This window comes from Prorops nasuta, unplaced genomic scaffold (assembly GCF_024137725.1).
Source record: "Prorops nasuta isolate Cenicafe-Biocafe unplaced genomic scaffold, Cenicafe_Pnas_1.2 PNAS00022, whole genome shotgun sequence".
Taxonomy (NCBI): Eukaryota; Metazoa; Arthropoda; class Insecta; order Hymenoptera; family Bethylidae; genus Prorops; species Prorops nasuta.
In genome coordinates, this window is record NW_027116819.1 from 1,370,609 (window position 1) to 1,385,357 (window position 14,749).

The 14,749-nt window shown below is 35.2% G+C and overlaps 2 protein-coding genes across 2 annotated transcripts; one reads left to right on the forward strand and one right to left on the reverse strand.

Annotated features, from left to right (window-relative positions):
* The first annotated feature begins 4,449 nt into the window (after positions 1–4,449).
* p23 lies at positions 4,450–6,143 on the forward strand. Its single transcript, XM_066740000.1, has 3 exons — positions 4,450–4,589; positions 5,208–5,595; positions 5,661–6,143. The coding sequence occupies exons 1-3, from the start codon at positions 4,573–4,575 to the stop codon at positions 5,775–5,777; spliced, it is 522 nt and encodes a 173-aa protein (XP_066596097.1). The 5' UTR covers positions 4,450–4,572; the 3' UTR covers positions 5,778–6,143.
* LOC136781201 (INO80 complex subunit C) lies at positions 6,136–7,353 on the reverse strand. Its single transcript, XM_066740001.1, has 3 exons — positions 6,597–7,353; positions 6,453–6,520; positions 6,136–6,363 (listed from the first exon to the last, which is right to left on the reverse strand). The coding sequence occupies exons 1-3, from the start codon at positions 6,772–6,774 to the stop codon at positions 6,232–6,234; spliced, it is 378 nt and encodes a 125-aa protein (XP_066596098.1). The 5' UTR covers positions 6,775–7,353; the 3' UTR covers positions 6,136–6,231.
* Between the last annotated feature and the right edge of the window lie 7,396 nt (positions 7,354–14,749).

Below are 14,749 nucleotides of genomic sequence, written 5' to 3' on the forward strand. Positions count from 1 at the left end.
CTTTCCACTGGTTCGAAATTCTTATTTTGCTTGGTTTTACATATTTGCAAAGCTTAACGCCGCTCCATTCGTTGTAAATTATAATTATCACTTTTATCGTCCTTGTACAAAAAATCCATTCGCACGTTCGAGCTTTTTCGACGAAGCGATACTAGTTCGACTGGAGTCCTCGTTGCTGAAAAATCATGAAAATATTTGCTTCTTAAGGTCCGTTACTTAGGTTAGGAAAAATATGTTGTTTGATAAGCGCGAATTGTGACTGCACATGGAAATATTGGAATTTTAATGGAGGAGGAGAGGAGACGAAGTGGTTGGGCGTATGGTTTTGAGAAGTCGTGATCGCGAGGAAGGCACGGTTGAGAGGTTAGGAAGGGAGGAACTGGAGGAAGCCGTATACGTATAGTGGACTTCCGTACAGGTCAATGAAACGTCGAAGATGAGTGGGGAAGGAGGTAGCGTAATAACAGACTGTCTGTACATAGTAAGTCATCGGCGAAGAAAGGAGAAAGAAAGGTAAAAGGCGTGCGAGTGTAGCGGATGCGCAGAGTCTTACAAAACGAACGGTCAGCTACCTCGCTAACCCACTCGGCCGCTCCTTTTTATATTTTTACGACCTTGACCCGTCTGCTTCTCGGCAGGCGCAGGATGCGTATCGCAATGATTCTCTCGATGCATTAATACAGTTAAGAGCGTCGGTTTTCCGAGCGCCGATCCTCTCGACAGGAATGCTCTTAATTGCTGCTTTCTTCGCCAAACATTCCCGTTAGCTGGAAATTGCACATGAGTCGAACCGCGCCACGCTATTATACCACGGGATCCACTCTGCGGCCTGAACTTGGCTCGCATATCCACTTCGCAATTTATTCACATTGGAAGTATATTGGAACGCTCGAAGGGCCACCGGAAATGACAACCTGGCCGTTCCTGGACCGGGGCGGCGGCGGCGGGGCCCCTGCCCCCTAGCGACAACGTGCACGCCGGTTGTCGCCATAACCCAAACATGGCGTCCGAAACGCACATGCGCGCGCATCACCGCGAATAAAGGTTAGAATTTCGAAGAACGGGCCTGTCGGGGGCTTCGGAAGGCTTCCCTCTCTTTTTTACTCAGAGAAATTGTAGCGTTTAGCGACTAGGTACGCCGTTGTATTATATTTCTTCAAGCCGAACTGGTCTGGCTTAACGAAGCCTTGCAAAACGTTATTGTTAATCGCTACTTTCTCTCTTCGTGGAAATGCATAAATTTTCCGTATCACTTCACGCAAGAGCTGCATTTAAGACGGAGTAGAAATTAAGATTCAATCGCGCGGATATTCCGGCGCTACAAGGATTAACGGGTGTAAAATCAATCAGCTTTCGATTGATAAGGATACGGTGGAAGGTGATAAAACTCATTATATGAATTATGACAATTCACAGAGTTATATTAAACGACGTATAGCTGCTGGCCGCAAGGACAAAGCGGAAATAACAGCCGATGCGCTAGTCACAGTTTAGCTACTTCGAAGATTCCCGAATACGGTGTATACCCTAATGTAAACAAAGAAAAAGAAAGTCTTTTCAGTCTCTTTTTTTCCCTGAACCGAGTCTCCCATGTGTTGACAAAGTTTCGATGCACCGCCATTTTTGTTAAGCGATCATTCGTGTGTTTCGTACTTTCGTAGATGGACGATCTGGCAACGGCGCGTTTCCGGCGTGTACCTAACCTAATACTGTATCATTACAATAATGTTTGTACGTACGCCGCCGCGAAAGGAGAAACGAGCAGAGCGCAACAAACCGAATCACTGATCAGGCTGATTATATCGAAGGAAAGAGAGTAACGTTTTCACGCTGAGAGACGAACATCGTAGAACGGCGGAGAACCCGTTTTGTTGCGTGGGGTCCAGCTGGCGGGCGGCACAAGGCGTAATAAGAGAGATGCGAGCGCCGAGCGATCTTCGTGACGTAAGACTTTCACCCCTCGGGGACTCCTGTCGAGTCCTGTCCGCCTCGAGAGGAAAGCCAAGAAAAAACATGAACATGTGTGAAAGGGGATAAAAATCACTTTACAAACCCGTCATAATTCCGATCGCTCCGCCTACGCACTTTCATCCCGCGCAATAAATCACTCATAATTATGCAAGCCAATAATACTTATCCAATAATTATCGAGCGTTCGAAGAGAATTGCTTGCATCGTCCGTCCTTTCGTTTATTATAATTTAGGAACTTTTTTCCTCGCTCCCCTACCGTTTCCATCCATCCTCCTGATCCCGAGAGACTTTCCATTTCAGTGATAGGTTATCTCTTATCCAATAATTATGTAACTAAACGAAACACCTTTGCTGCCGGTTGAACTTTCAGGTGGCCGGTTATTACGTGCGATCGGGATTCTCGCACGATTCCAGTGATACTCGTGAGAGATTTCAAGCAATCAGGTATTTTTATTTAAAGTAGCCTCCGACTCTCCTTCGATGGATAACCACTTTAGTCTTTCATGATGTGCAGTTTCATTGTAAGTTGTTTTCTTTTCCCGATAGATGACTCGGCGACTGCGTCAATGAGATCGTCGCAGTAGCGACTTAAGCCGTAGCGGTCCTTGTTAAGACGATTCCGTTGGCCGTACACCCACGCAAGGCCAACATCTTCAGAAGAATTGTTAAAAACTTTAATAATTAAAGAAACGGCACGATGCGTTAACGAGATATCAGCTTTTCAGCCTTGTAACACATACGAGACACTATATATGTATAATGCCTTTTGCCATTCCCTACACGCGACGCCGCATTCTTCTTCTTTTCTCGCCGATAATCGCTCCCATGTAACTGCATTCGGCCACGGCCGCCCCTCGATAATTACTACTGCTTCAAGGTCAACGAAAAACAACTGCAGAGCTCTGCCGAAATATAGCCCATAGTGTAATTGCAATCATCGTAAACGAGAAAGAGAGTCGAGCGTGCTAACTTTCTAGACGAAAGATTAAATCTTCAATTGCTTGCTCGCGCTCTCTATCATAATCAACACCAATTAAAGTCAATCTTACCCGATTCAATTGTTGCCAAAATCGCATTATATCCAACGTTTGTAGTACTCGGAGAACAATATCTTTTACAATGGATTGAGAGATAAGCTATTGTACCCTTTAAAACTTCAATACGTTTATCATCCTTGAAAAAATTTCATATACTGCTACAATCTACCTGTACTTACTCGGCAAATAGATAACGTATCTCTTTCTTTTATTAGTTTCGTTTCTCTGAGAAATCGGTTAGGCGATAAGGGCTAATAGGTAAGATTAAAGAAAGGAAGAGAAAAGAAAAAATAAACAAGGTACTTACTCCATATTTGTCTTTGTAAAAGAGAGAACTCGTCGACATGACGTTAGGTCGCTGCAACAAGTCGCTAAACCCGCGTCAAAACGAATCCAGTCTCATTATACGCAGGACTGCTCCGTTATTCCGAGCCCCCCTCTCTCTCTCTCTCTCTCTCTCTCTCCCTCTTCCTCTTCTTTAACCTATGTTTCTGTCTAATCCCACTTTGTAAACAAAGTTTCACCCCACAGCTCCACCTGTCACTGCACACTAGGCGAACCGAAAAACTAAATCCAAACAAGTTTCTCCGGCGTTCTTTCCAAGAACAATGCAAATAACAGCAAGAGTCAATAGTGTTTGGGAGAAAGCAAGCTTGAAGAGGGAGTTGTAACGACGAAGAATAAGGAAGAATGCATTCTATCAGTTTGAGCAGGATTTAAATGGATGAATAATGAGCACCATCGAGTGAATTGAAGTCGCGAGAGAAAGAGACTGTTGTATCAGGTTGTATGTGTACACTCTCCGACTGTACTGTCTGTCCAGTTAGTTCGTAGCCACGATCCACCACGGCTCAGCCACGATAGAAGGGCGCCCCTCCACGCGCTGACCTACAATTCCCTGACTCCTTCCTTCCACTTCCTCGCTAAATACGCATCACTCGCTTTGTCTTCTAGCACGATAAACTACGTTGATAAAAAAAGCACCAATCGGCACTAAAATAATATATTCCGTATTATGAGATCCATTTTATTATTCCTGTGATCTTATTACATCTTTTTCGATATATTTATCGTTTACTTCTACATCCATTAATTATTACTATCTCCACATCTTGCTATTCTTTTTCTTTTCCAAATTCAACAACTTTCCAAGAATTTTAATTATTTTCAATAATTGTATATATTCTTTTTCTTTAAAACAGTCATGAAAATTGATCTCAAAACGTGTATATAAGAATATAATTCCTATTTATTTTTCTTTTTGTTTTTAATTTTTTGTTGTTTCGACGATTTAATAGTATTTGTTCACTATAGAATTTAATTTAGTAGTACATTTTTAATAGTTTTTCGAGGGAAATTGATATATGTTTGTATATTAAGTGTTGAATGTAAACTCTTTCAAAAAGGACGAATAAATTTAAATTATACCGGAAGCGAGTATCGATATCTCGCAACCATGTTGTTTGGTCGATTGTCGCGTTTGGACCTATATCGAATAAATCGAAATAGATTAACGGGGCACGGTTGGTAAGTGCGTTGTGTTTGCTAACGAAGCTGTGAAAAATGACGCAAGAAGGCCAGTAAGTATAATAAAATTCACTTAAACCCTCGTTGCAATTGCTTTTCTGATCACGATTATCAAAACCGCTGTCGTTCCGTGAAACTATATCTTCGGTATTAAGTTAATACGGGAGAGTGTCGGTCTACGGCTTCAAAGGCACCGCCATGTTGTACAATTTTATTGATTCTCGAAATTTCTAGAAATTATACTAAATGCCGGCACATTTCTGATTATTTATAAATTCTTGTCCCGAAATATATAACGATAAATCATATTTTCTATGATCGGCTGCTTGTTTGGCCTTATTTTTTTATACGGCCTCGTGCTGCATGGCTAACTGATAGCGATTGCCGAAACACCATTCTAGCGATAAAAACACAAATTCAAATGCTGAGTTGGATTAAAAACTTTTGTAATCGATTATTCTTTTATTTTCGTTATTTTTAAATCTCTATTAGAGCATTGTTTTTTCTAAGTTGACTTAAAACTACCCAGTGTTGTAATGACTGGCATTTTTTCGTGATGATAATTTACATTTTTATTTCTAACCTATAATGAATTCGAATACTCGTGCTATTTGATTGCAATCACTGTGGGCGCTAAGTAATATTTTTCATGCGAAAATCAATTCTTTCAGATTACCTCCTCCACCAGTATTATGGGCGCAGAGAAAAGATATTCTATTTGTTACAATTTGCTTAGAGGAATGTAAGGATCATGTTATCAAAATCGAACCTGAAAAGATATATTTCCAAGGTGTTGGTGGAACGGAGAAAAAGAAATACGAAGTTACGATTAATTTGTATAAAGAGATTGACCCGGACAAAAGCATTCAAAACTTACGAGGTAGATCCTTTGAGCTAGTTCTCTCGAAGAAAGAAGATGGACCTTATTGGCCACGTCTTACCAAGGAGAAAAAAGCCCATTGGTTAAAGAGCGATTTTAACAAATGGAAGGATGAAGACGATAGTGATGATGAAGATGATATGGGCATGCGAGACTTAGGAAGTCCTAATATGGAATCGGTAATAATAAAGAATGACTACTTTTGAAAGGTTGAACTCATTAAGAGCCATTAATTTATTTTCAGATGATGCGTAAGTTAGGAGGTTTGGGAGTTGGAGATGACAGTAAACCAAATTTCGATGATTTAGATGATGGGGAGGGTGTTGATAGCGATGATGAAGAGATGCCTGACTTGGAATAAAATGACTTTAACGTTACAACATTTAAGCATTATTAAAAGCGGTGTGCTAAGATATGTACATTGCCAGGCAATATTTCAATAGATCATGCTATTCAATTTTTTAAATGCAAATTGTTTTGCAAATTTGTTAATGGCCCATATTGTAATAGGAATATCAGATAGGCAAGGTGTACTAAGTACGTCAGGAAAAAAATATTAGTGGTCGATCCACGAACAACAATAATGCATTACAAGGACCTCCATACCACTCCTTTTAGTCTTTAGTTCATATGCTAAGTTATAATGGACAAGCTTTTTTAATATTAATAACTATGGTAATAAAGAATTGTGTAAAATATAAAAAAAAAGGCAAAAATAATTGAAAAATGAATTCTCTATTTATTTCTTAATGAGTGTTAGGGAGTACAAAGTTTGCTTTAGGGGATAAACAATGAAATTTTGTAGAAGCATTGGTTTATCCAACAATGCTGGATGCACCACGCAAGGCCAGATATCCGGCAGTTATATCCATCGGTAGGCTTCGAACTGTTGTGAATTCTTCGGCTGTCGCGTAATACAACTTTGTTTGAGGATCTGTGTATCGTGCCTAAAATCGTGAAATAAATAACGTTTGTATATCGATGTGTTATCAATTCTGTTAGTAACCAAAAGCTTCGTTCATAAATTGCAATTTACCGGCAGTCCAGAAATATCCGAGTATTTCTTAGCTGGTTTGAAGCTAGGTGGCGCGTTAATTGAACTGTCTGAAATTTAATTACCTAATTCAAAGATAATACACGACGGATATTGGTAATATTGTTTTAATAATAATATATTTACAATGAATAGCGTTAGTCGGCCAAGGTAATGCGCGTTCCTGAGCCAAGACTTGTTTTAGAGATCGCCAGGTTCTCTTTTTCCCAGAGCTACTTGTCGGCCGAAATTTTTGTTGGAATGTTGGATTTTTAAAAACTGGCAAAGATTTTTTACCAGACTCCAAAACTTCATCGTTCACCATTTTTCATTAAAATTAGTATGTATGTACCATCAAAGCAAGTATTACTATAAAATTATATAAGATTCTACAACGACTTTTTTTTTTCTTGGGGCCGGTGTAACGGAGCAATTCAGGCAAACCTCATGTACAACATAGCGAGTAAAAATCTGAACATGAAAATTTGGGTTGGCAGCAGTGATTGAAAAGCCAGATGACGTCATTTTTTATAGAATCAGTTTTTGCCAAATGGTTAGTACACGAGACTTTTGACAGGTTCAAGATGGGTTCAAGGATGTAGCGAGCTTATTGGTGGCCCTTTTGGTTTCTAATTGAAGACCTAAGGGCTACTCCTACCAAACTTCTATTAAGCTAATTATAACTAAGTAGTGGTACCAACCAATGCAGAAACTGAAAATTTTTGAGTTTAGATGTTGGTTATTCGAGAGATTGTAAACTTCGATTAATTTCACGCAGCTTTGTGAAGTTTGAAGTAGTGTGGCGGCAATTTGTAGCTTGATATAAACAGTATGTGTATTAGATGCTTTGACAATTTATTTTTAATTGAAAATTCAAATAACCACTTGGTATAGTGATAAATAAGCTTTTTATGTTATTGCATAATTTATTAAAAATTTATTTCAATATAGTAAATATTCATTTGAGATTTAACCTATTATATTGATTAACAGAAAAGGCATAAAAACATATACTATAGTTATCTTCAATTAAATTTTTGTGTGAAACACACATTAACATAATTTTTGTACTTTAATATTGACAGGTAATTATACCGAAAAAATAAATATCTTCCTTGCATTAAGTAATGTTGAAATATTTCAAAATGCAAAAAAATTATTACATATGTGATAAATTAATCATGTACTGAAATATTTCATATAGAGCATGCAGAATCTTGAACAAACTTCTTTAGAATGGTTGTTGAACGATACATTTTCTGATAAAGATGAGGAAAACATTTTATTTCATCGACGAAAATCCAAAATAATTAAAAACAGGATTAACTGGTTCGAACTTCTTAATAATAATGACTTTATACGAAGACTACGTTTATCAAAAGATGACTTTATTTTAGTCCTTGATAAAATAAAACACAAATTGTATTATAACACAGAAAGATAATAATTTTCAATATAATTGTTTAAATATTATCTATACATTATTCCTGCACTGTTTTACATATCGAGTGTGTGAGTACGAATAATCAGACACATGCAATAAAGAGCTTCATGCTAATTTTAACACTTTATATACGTTAATTGATATAATTATGTTTTAATTTTAAATGGGAACTTTCAGAAATAATTCAATTCCACCGCACATTCAACTGCTCCTAACGCTAAGATTTTTAGCCACGGACTCTTTTATTATTGCAGTAGCCGATTTTTGTATGGTTAGTAAAAGTAGTGCTCATAAATTAATTCCAAATGTATTTATTGCAATTGCTGAATTACGTGAGCAATTTATAAAGTTTCCTGATGAAACTGATACTATACTACTCACTGAAAAAAATAATTTTCATTTAGCTGCTTTTCCCCGAGTAATAGGTGCAATAGATTGTATACATGTGAGAATTAGATCTTATGGTAATAAAAATACGTTATTCTTACACATTTTTCCTCAAACACTATTAATTTAATTTAATATGTGTATGCATTTCTTAATTTCAGGTGGAGATAACAGTGAGCTCTACAGAAATAGAAAGGGTTTTTTCTCTGTTAATGTACAGGCCATCGTAAATTCTAAATTAGAATTTTTAGATGTAGTAGCACGTTGGCCTGGAGCAAGCCATGATGCAACTATATTCGACAACTGTAGGATTAAAGCACGGTTTGAAAGAGGAGATTTTGGCTGTGGCACTTTACTGGGCGATTCAGGGTATCCTAATCTTCCGTACTTACTCATACCCCTCTTGAATCCTGTTACACCAGGAGAAATTTTATATAATGAGTCTCATATACGAACTCGAACAATGGTGGAGAGATGTTTTGGGGTATTTGTTAGAACATTTCCAATACTATCAATGGGATCCCGATTTTGGTCACTTAAAATAACTCTGCCAATGATAACTGCATGTGTTGTTTTACATAATATCATACGAATGTCAAAAAATGTAGAACAGTTCACTCCGGATCTATATAATAATATTAACCCATTAACGTCCAAAATGTCAAAATTTCTTGCACGTTTTCAAAGTGATTTTTTCCTATGTATTTGGCGTTGAAAAAATTCTTGAAACACATATTCTGATGTAAAATTGCATGCTCTTTCAGAATCCGTTGCCAGAATCATGATAAAACTCACAGGAAAAGAGATATGCTCGATTGAAACATAAAAAACACCTAAATTTTCGAAAAAAAAAATTTTTAGGATTTTTTTTCGAAGTGTTACGGTGAAGATATCACCTTGCGACCGTGATCAAAGGTGATCATGGGAATTGAAGTTTAACAGGGAATTTTTTTGTTGACCTTGAACCATCGCTTCTTTACAAAATGGCGGAAAAAACGAATTTTTTTTTTTCAATCTTCATCAACTTTTTTCTCGAAATCTATGGTCTTTAGAAAAAAATTCATAAAAACAAAAGTGCCTTAGAATCGCTCGAGGAACATTCTCAAATTTTTTCAGAATTTTTTGAGACAATTTTTGATTTTCCGGGAAACTTGTGAAATGGAATTTTCAAAAATGTCTCCAAAAATTCTGAAAAAATTTGAGAATGTTCCTCGAGCGATTCTAAGACATTTTTGTTCTTATAAATTTTTTTCTAAAGTCCATAGATTTCGAGAAAAAAATTGATAAAGTTGAAAAAATAAAAATTCGTTTCGGCCGCTATGTTCTAAAAACCTATTGGTAAAAAAACGTTCTGTCTACGAAAACTCGGAAAAAATTTTACAATATTGCTCGAATGATTCTAACTTATTTTCATTCTTTTTTCAAAGACTTATAGATTCCGACAAAAATTTCATCCTTTATTTCCATTTCATTTCGGCAGATAAGCGTAATTTTTGGTCTCATGTATTCATGAATATTCGTCTTTTTTTGTTCTCTTCTTTCGTATTTTTGTACATACGGATGAGTGATAAATAAACGAAATCTTTAATTTCATACATTATGTCGCGGAAACGTGTAAGATCTTCTGAATATGAATCAGATTCAGAAGATAGTGATTCAGAACGCAACGTATTGATTCCGGATCCTGACTATACAGGTTCCGATGATTCTGGTTCCGATTTTGATTCAGATTGCGAACATGAAATACCCAATATCACTTACAATAAAGCTCGTGCAAATTATTCTGAAAAACAAGATAAACTTGAAAAAGGTCATGAATTCACTTGGATTGAGGGTGAAAAGTTACACCCTGATTCTTGTGAAGATAAAGTATTATTGTCCGAATCGCAAAAAAAGAAAATACGTAGGAGCGAACCTTTTCAATTGTTTGAAACCTTTTTTTCTATTGAAATGAAAAAATATATTATTGATGCGTGTAAAGACAATGTTTATGATCTGAAATTGAAAGATCTTGATACTTTTATTGGAATAGTTATTTTTTCTACATTCAATCCCAGAAAATCACAGAGAGATTACTGGTCATCTGATCCGTATTTATCTAATGAAGTAGTTTCTTCTGCAATGTCTCGCCAACAATTTGAAATCACAAAATCTAAATTGGAGTTTTCAAAAAACAAAGACAAAGATTCAAATGATCGAGGATGGCGCGTTCGTTCTCTACTGAAACTTTTTCAAAATAACGTCATGAAATTCGGAATATGGAGAACTGCTCTATCCGTTGATGAGATGATGGCCAAATCCTATGCAAAAACTGTTTTGAAACAATTTATTCGAGGAAAACCGATAAGATTTGGTTTGAAATTTTGGGGCTTGTGTACTTCGGACGGCTATCTACTGAATTTGGATCTTTATTGCGGCAAGAATTCTCAAATTGGAGATAAGTTATCTAAATGTGCTTTAGGTTCACGAGTAGTATTATATTTATTACAACCATTTTTTCAAATAATAAGTTATAACAAAATTTCTCAATTTCATCTGTACTTTGACAACTTCTTCACGAACATGGATTTGGTATTACATTTGAAGAAATTGCGTTTGAAATGCACTGGTACTATCAGAGATAATCGAGTCAAAGAAAAAAATGTGCTTGATAAGAAAGCTCCAAGAGGGACATATGTGGTGAAGCACGACGTAAACAGTGGCATAAATTTCATTACTATCATGGATTCGAAGCCCGTCTCAATAGCTTTAACTGCAGCAGGTGTCAATCCTCTATCTATTTCAAAAAGATACAGCGCAGAGGCTAAATCTAAAATTGAAATACCTTTTCCGCAAGCTTTTCACCTATATAACAAATTCATGGGAGGTGTTGACCTGTATGACGGACATTGCAATGACATACTCCCAAGTATACGATCAAAAAAATGGACATGGGTAGTTTTTATGAGACTTATACAGGCGTCTATTACTAATTCTCTTGTAATTTCAATGCTGCTAACGATGGAAAGAAAAAAGTTGGAATAAAAGAGTTCACTATTTCGATTGCCAAATACTACTTACAGAAAAGTAGTCGCAAAAGTAAAGCACATGGACGATCTAATAGTGACAAATTGAGGATTTGTTAGAATGGAAACTGTCCAATAAGAACAAGAATTTTCTGCAAAACATGTAATTTAAATATTTGCAATAAATGTTGGCTAAAAAAGCACACCTAAAAGTATGAATAAGTGAGAGGCAAGGGGACTCACGGAAAACAAGCACCCCGAGACGTGAGAGGCAAGGGGACTCACGGGAAAAAAGCACCCCAAAGGGGACAGAATTTTACCACGTCCACGCCGTAGTCTCTGGGTAACGCTAAGAGTAAAAAAATCTTCCTAAAATTTGCACAGAAATCGTTTTTTACCAATAGGTTTTTAGAACATAGCGGCCGAAACGAATTTTTATTTTTTCAACTTTATCAATTTTTTTCTCGAAATCTATGGACTTTAGAAAAAAATTCATAAAAACAAAAATGTCTTAGAAGCACTCGAGAAATATCCTAAAATTTTTTCAGAATTTTTGGAGACATTTTTGAAAATTCCATTTCACAAGTTTCCCGGAAAATTAAAAATTGTCTCAAAAAATTCTGAAAAAATTTGAGAATGTTCCTCGAGCGATTCTAAGGCATTTTTGTTTTTATGAATTTTTTTCTAAAGACCATAGATTTCGAGAAAAAAGTTGATGAAGATTGAAAAAAAAAATTCGTTTTTTCCGCCATTTTGTAAAGAAGCGATGGTTCAAGGTCAACAAAAAAATTCCCTGTTAAACTTCAACTCCCATGATCACCTTTGATCACGGTCGCAAGGTGATATCTTCACCGTAACACTTCGAAAAAAAATCCTAAAAATTTTTTTTTTCGAAAATTTAGGTGTTTTTTATGTTTCAATCGAGCATATCTCTTTTCCTGTGAGTTTTATCATGATTCTGGCAACGGATTCTGAAAGAGCATGCAATTTTACATCAGAATATGTGGTTCAAGAATTTTTTCAACGCCAATTACATAGGAAAAAATCACTTTGAAAACGTGCAAGAAATTTTGAAATTTTGGACGTTAATGGGTTAATCAGCAATTAAATATTAACTTACAACATGACCAGAGAGGATATATAATTGCAAACTATTTTGAAGGGCTAGTGTAATTGTAAACTAATAAAGCTGTAATTGCATCTAATAAAATATCTTATGTTAATTATTCTCTGAATTATATATAAGATTAAGACAATTTTTACATGTTTTTAATCAGCATTAATGTTATATTAAGATATTTTTAAACTTAGTTAGAATATATAGTTAATTAGCGAAATAAAGGCTTGCAAAATATCCCGAAAATTGTTATTGACAGCTAAAAAGTTAAAAATATAGAAAAATTATTTCAAAATATAAATAAGATTTATTAGTGTACGAAACAATAATATATCGTTAGAAACGTGACAATCAAATTATTAATTATAACAAGCACACGTCGAATCAAAATGAAAAACCGTTTATCAATTGATTATTTTTACTGTAACATAAATATATAAACGAAATTTTTAATTAACTTTATGGCATATATTTTATTTAAAGTTAAATCTTCCATAGAAGTGTAAAATATAAAAATATCAGACAGTACATAACGTAATATAACACTTTAACTAAAATAACCATGCAAATCGTGTTCTATAACATAACATTATATGTAAATTACGAAATGTCTATGCATGTGAAAAATGTTTCTTTACTAAATCAGTCTGAGGTGATTTTCAAATCTTTAAATAATACTAAAGAATCAACTATCATAGACAATACGTTTACAAAATTAAATATTCCTTTCACAGCCTTCGCTTATTAGTAACAATAAATAGATTTACTTTACTAGGAATGTCTTATTAAATAAAAAAAACTTCTTCGACCCAAGATATGTAGCGGGGTGTCGATGAGAATTGGTAACTAGATGGAAAATTGAAAACATTTAATATGGTTGTTAGCAATCATTAGTATATCTATTCATAATTGTTGGTAATATAAGCAATTTGGCCATTTATGCCGTTAAGTTGTAAGCACTGCCTAGGTGGCGCACCGATCTGCGCGTATGAGCATAGAGCTGCTCGTTGCTCTTCCTTCTTCTCGTTTCTGCACCTTACCTGATCGTACGTAAGGTTACTTGTAACGTTTTGTGCCCACTTAGATACTGTGCAAATACCTACTAATAAAGGGTAGTGTGCAATTTAACCCAAAATCTTTTGGGGAAGTCTGAGCTACTCTATAGAATATATGAAAGTGATGTAAAACCACCGGAAGTCTATTAGATGCGCGTAAAATATGCGCAGATAACTATGTTGTGTTTATGTAATCAGAAATGTCAATCGTGCAAGCAAACCCGTTGAGCGGAGATAGGTTATGAGTCAAGTTTACTAAAAAACAGCAAGGAGAACAATTTTAATTCTAACCCAAAAAGAAATGCTATCATCGAAGTATCAGATACGTATTAATGTTATATATACATATATATTTGTATAATAAGAATGAGATACTTTGTGAAAATTTTTCTGATTTCAGATAAACTATTATAAATATTGGAATAGGAGAATAATCGTTTTGTTCTTTTCACCATTAAATGTGCTGGAATACATTAAGGAAAATGTCATATTTCTTACAGCAACCCTCTTTTTCAATATGAGGTATGTTCAGATCTCATAGGGCTTTCCCTCTGCTATATCATCTGCATTGAGTTGGACTAAGCGCAATGGGTATTTTGTAAGATTATTCCATTACGTAAGGCCTTTATTATATTTTATATTTACAAATGCAGTGTTATGCTAAGTCATATTGAAATCAAATTATCATACTGACAATTAGGTCATGTGCAATTTAATTGTTTCACAGGTAAATACAGTGTTATGCTTGGTTATAATTTTGCCTGTGTTTGCATAGAGTAGTCTAAATTAGAAATTACTTTGAGGAAATTTCTAGTTACACTTGGTGCAGTTTGACGTAAGAATACAGTTTGAATAAAAAAGAAAAAAATGTTATCAACTAATAATATGCCTGAGTATAAGGTGGTACAATTAGCAGTAACAGCCTTTACTTGCACGCCCTTTCAATTCATAATAATAAATAGGCAAATTGAATTATTATTTGGATAACTGATTATCAGAGTTTATTTAATAAGAAAAATCTACTGCGCTTTGACATGAATGCTATAAGGTAACAACGTATGCTCTATTTCTTATATTTACTTATTTTTCTTACAGCGAGATGAATAACTATGTGGTATGCATTATTCTTGTTATGAATATGAGGATTTGTGAAATCTGCTTTGTTTATAGAGGTTAAAAGAGAATCGAATTTATAAATTGTACAGTATTCTGCCCTGCTGCACCAACCTTCGAAGAAATATTATTTGAAAATCTTCTGTGTTTTATTTTAGATTGTAAATGTCCATGACAAG

Bases quoted from the DNA above. Each gene is read 5' to 3' on its own strand.
- LOC136781201 (XM_066740001.1), bottom strand. From the start codon at position 6,774: ATGGTGAACGATGAAGTTTTGGAGTCTGGTAAAAAATCTTTGCCAGTT. The intron at 6,521-6,596 runs GTAAATATATTA...ATTAAATTTCAG, and splicing joins GCCGACTAACGCTATTCATT to ACAGTTCAATTAACGCGCCA. The intron at 6,364-6,452 runs GTAAATTGCAAT...TCACGATTTTAG, and splicing joins CGGATATTTCTGGACTGCCG to GCACGATACACAGATCCTCA.
- p23 (XM_066740000.1), top strand. The intron at 5,596-5,660 runs GTAATAATAAAG...ATTTATTTTCAG, and splicing joins GAAGTCCTAATATGGAATCG to ATGATGCGTAAGTTAGGAGG.